Source organism: Rhinopithecus bieti, unplaced genomic scaffold, assembly GCF_001698545.2.
Source record: "Rhinopithecus bieti isolate Rb0 unplaced genomic scaffold, ASM169854v2 scaffold_15776, whole genome shotgun sequence".
NCBI lineage: Eukaryota > Metazoa > Chordata > Mammalia > Primates > Cercopithecidae > Rhinopithecus > Rhinopithecus bieti.
Window position 1 is genome coordinate 1,476,888 of NW_016808836.1, and position 4,458 is coordinate 1,481,345.

Consider the following 4,458-nt stretch of genomic DNA (forward strand, 5'->3'; position numbering starts at 1 on the left):
CTTCTAATGGAATATTATCCAATTTTTCACAAATGAGGAAGCACATAGATTTTCTCTGGAAGGAGAACAGAGCACTGGTAATGTTCTCAGGAGTAGGAATTGGTTCCAGGAGTGAGATGAATACTAAATTGTTGACTGGTTAAAACAATTTCATTTTTATGCGTATTATATTCATTCAGGCAAATGAAAATTTAAATAATGACATAAGTAGAAACGAGCACTATGAGAAAAGACAGAAGATATGCTCCAACTTGGGAGGAATGGCAGATGAGGTGACCTTGACCCTGGTCAGATATGGGAAAAAACCTGAGGATGGCAGTGCAAGCAGAGGGTGCTATGTGATGAAAAGGCCTGGAGCTGGAGTAGTTATGGAAGATGGGTTTCCAGAGACTGGTGGGGCCAGGTCAGGAAGAGCTGCCTCCTGCTCTGGGAGCCCATGGAGGCTGGGTACTGGGAGCTCCTGAGGTACTCACCTGGTACTCAACGTCCAGCACTATGATGGTCACTTCGAATTCTTTACCATCCCCAAAGGGCACATGATCGGATTTCACTTCACCCTTCCAGATCCCACCCTCACGGCTGTCCATGACCCCACAATAGCTGAAGTGCACTCACAAATGGAAGGTGATGCCTGAGTCCTCACCAATGCTGATGTGTACATCCACCTGCAGCTGTGGCTCATTGCTGAAGGCAAAGCACACAGGGTTGTGGGCAGGTCTCTTCCTTGTGGGGCTCATATCAGACACACACAGAAATCCTTCCCACCTTTTCATTGGTAGAGTGAAGACTTGGTGCTGATACCGTAGGTATCAACCCTGTGGGGCTGCTTCAGTTCCTCCTGCCCTTGGGGTGTGAGATGCTCTGTTTCTCATCGCAAGATGGAAACTGAGCCACAGTCACTGACTTTGGTCTAAGAGTTGTCTACTCCCTGAAAATTCTATGCCCTTGACAAAGAGCCACAGCCCCAACACCTGAGTGACCTCCTACATAAGGCCCCATGACTGGCCCACAGTACAGTCACTGTCGGTTTCTTGCCTGGAGCTGGAGGGTCTCCAGGACCTCCGCATGCATGGTGCCTCCATCTCGTCAATTAGACGTTTCCATATCACTCACACATGAGGTCACCCCTGAGCAAATATTCTCCCTTCTTCTCCACCCCGCTCTTGGGCCATGGAGAATTCACATGAAAGGGAGGATTGGTGTCCCTCTAATTGTGATATAAGAACCAATGGTTAAGGACACAGCTGTGAAAGTGGCACCTCCTGTAACAGATATATCTGAGAGATCAAAGGACAGACTCTGAGGCTTCCCTGCCTTCATCCTACCACAGTCAGGGCCCTGTATTCCTGAAGAAATGGAGAACCCATAGGTAAGAGCAAGCGTTCAGGAGACAGGATGCCTGAATTCCAGTCTTCATTTTGCCTCTTACTAACAGTGCCATTTTAGATTTATTACTTGAACTCTCCCTGCCTCAGTTTTCCTAGGACAAGGAGAATTATCAGCAATGTTTATTTTGTAGGGTGTTCTCAGTAATAGATGAGTTAATATATGTAAAACTTTTACCTTAATCCCTGCCATGTGTAGGGCCTGTTGGGGTGACCTAAAAGAAAGGGAGAGTCTCCGTGGAACTCTAAACTGCATTCATTTTCACTCTGAAACTGTGCAAACAAGATGTGAGGAGGTAAGAATTTAGAAATTCACTCCGGTGAGAAACAATACTTGTTGAAAGACAGAGGGAAATGATAAAATAACAGGAAACCCCTGTGTGTGGATGACATGCATCACAATCATCACGGACGATGAACATCCTTCCTAGAAGGAGCACACATTGCTGACAGCACAGCCCCAGTAGTTGCACACATGGAAAGTTTGGGCCAGAGATATAACTGGAGGGAACGATTGATTTCTACAATGACTACCAGTGGCTGATTTTTGTGGTTTTTTTTTTTTTTTTGAGACGGAGTCTTGCTCTGCCGCCCAGGCTGGAGTGCAGTGGCCGGATCTCAGCTCACTGCAAGCTCCGCCTCCTGGGTTCACGCCATTCTCCTGCCTCAGCCTCCCACGTAGCTGGGACTACAGGCGCCCGCCACATCGCCTGGCTAGTTTTTTTGTATTTTTTAGTAGAGACGGGGTTTCACCGTGCTAGCCAGGATGGACTCGATCTCCTGACCTCGTGATCCGCCCGTCTCGGCCTCCCAAAGTGCTGGGATTACAGGCTTGAGCCACCGCGCCCGGCCTTTTGTGTTTTTTTGAGACTGGGTCTTGGTCTGTCATCCAGGTGGATGTACAGTGGTGCAATCATAGCTCACTCAAGCCTTGAACTCCTGGGCTGCAGGATCTTCCCCACTCTGCCTCCTAAGTAGCTGGGATGATAGTGCCCAACACTGTGCCCATGTGGTATTTAAGGTTTTTGAGAGGGTCTCACTATAATGCTCAGGCTTGTCTCAAACTTTTGGCCTCAAGTTATCCTCCCATCTTGGCTTCCCAAAGTGGTGAGATTACAGGCATGAGACAGTGGACCCAGCCATTTTTCTTATTACTATGCACTGTAAGCTGTGTCTTAACTGAGGCTATACTTGTTCCTTCCTGGTTTGGGTGATCCAGTCCTTGAAACCAGGGTCTGCAATGTTCCTTGATAGCAAGCCAGGATCTGCCCACCATCCTGTCCTACAATGGGAAGGACAGACTGTGATGAGGGACGGGAAGAGACTTGAGGCTGGGAGGCAGAAGCTGGTGGTCACTCTGTGCAGACCTCACCTGAGGAAACATCACCCCATAGTCTGCATTCCTCTTCCCCACACTTATTGGGAAGAGACACCTACAGATCATTCATTCTGCTCTCAAGAATGATTGAACATGAGTTCTCAGTAACTCCCAATTGCCAAATCCCCACCAGTTCTGCCACCCAGGATCCACATTGACACACATGGGAGGATGCACAGCTGCTGCATCAGAGGAGCTGCTCTGTGGAGAGGAACCTTCATATGCACATGCATGCATGCTTTCTTCTGGAATCTGCAGGACAACAGTATCTCTGAAACTTTGATTGACATGGACACCAAGAGAAAGGAGAGGGTATAGCTGGATCCCAGATGTGTGATAGACAGATGAGAGCAGCCCTCACCTGGTAGAGCCAATGGTGCAAGGCCACATGCATGCTCCTAGTTCAACACCCAGTCACATCCGAGCCACACACCCACAGTCACATACACCTGCTCACCATGCATATAAAGATGCTCAAGCACTTGGGTTGTGCTCACACAGTCACTTCACAGTCATGAAGACAAAGCACACACACCCTTAACACTCACTCACACACCCACTCACTCTGGTGGGCCATCCACCTCCCAACTAAAGTCACATAATCTCAGCAGAGTTCACTTTTATCAGACACCATCACACATTCACAGAGGGTTACACTGGTCCAGGGTCCACACCCCACACTCCACAAGCATCTCAGATTCCGTAGTCTCAGGGTCTCTAGTCCACAAAGACACAACTCTCTTTTTTTTTTTTTTTTTTTTTGAGACGGAGTCTCGCTCTGTCACCCAGGCTGGAGTGCAGTGGCCGGATCTCAGCTCACTGCAAGCTCCACCTCCGGGGTTTACGCCATTCTCCTGCCTCAGCCTCCCAAGTAGCTGGGACTACAGGCGCCCGCCACCTCGCCCGGCTAGTTTTTTGTATTTTTTTTAGTAGAGACGGGGTTTCACCGTGTTAGCCAGGATGGTCTCGACCTCCTGACCTAGTGATCCGCCCGTCTCGGCCTCCCAAAGTGCTGGGATTACAGGCTTGAGCCACCGCGCCCGGCCAGACACAACTCTCAGTAGAGAATTCACAATAGAAATGCTCATATTTTTATCTCATAAAATCTCCCATTTCTTTCTTGGTTTATGTGACTTGAGATAATTGAAAGCTGTGCCTTTTCATCTCACCTGTAGCTCTGACATTTTTGCTTCCTCTAGGCAACTCTTCAGAATCGTGTCTGGGCTTCTGTGTGAATCTTTGAGTTGCAGCATTTAAATGGTCCCTGTCAACCATGCCCTCTGCTTTCATTCCTGATTCCAGTTTCCTCTCAGCAAACTTCTCTTGCAGGGTGAGAAAGGCTCAGATGTCAGGATGAAACTCAGTTAAAACCATAGCTGTTTGCCAGCCTGTGGCTGCAATGCAGCGAAATTATACTGGGAGAGGTACCAGGCTGTGGATTGGGTTACTAAGGAAATGCATAGATAAGGATGATGGAGTAAGGAATAATGATTTTAAAGCACAGCCTTTCTGCCCCTCAAACCTTTTCTACACTAGGGAGAATCTACCCAGAAGGTATACATTTTACCAACTTGTACAAAAATAAAAAAAAATTTTAAGGTGAGGATTCTTGGTAAAGTCATTGGCTCCAGAGGGTAATCATTCTTTCTGCCTTTAAACATTCTGGGACAGCACTGATCTTGATCCTCAGGATGA

At 47.8% G+C, this 4,458-nt stretch overlaps 1 protein-coding gene across 1 annotated transcript in view; it reads right to left on the bottom strand.

Annotated features, from left to right (window-relative positions):
- Positions 1 to 4,038, bottom strand: part of LOC108538996 (galactoside-binding soluble lectin 13) — a 17,558-nt gene extending 13,520 nt beyond the window's left edge. Inside the window, exons 1-2 of the mRNA XM_017887356.1 lie at positions 3,933 to 4,038; positions 616 to 638 (exon numbers count right to left, since the gene is read on the bottom strand). Coding sequence (XP_017742845.1) covers positions 616 to 638; positions 3,933 to 4,038 — 129 coding nt within the window. The remainder of the gene's footprint in view (positions 1 to 615; positions 639 to 3,932) is intronic.
- Positions 4,039 to 4,458: the final 420 nt, after the last annotated feature.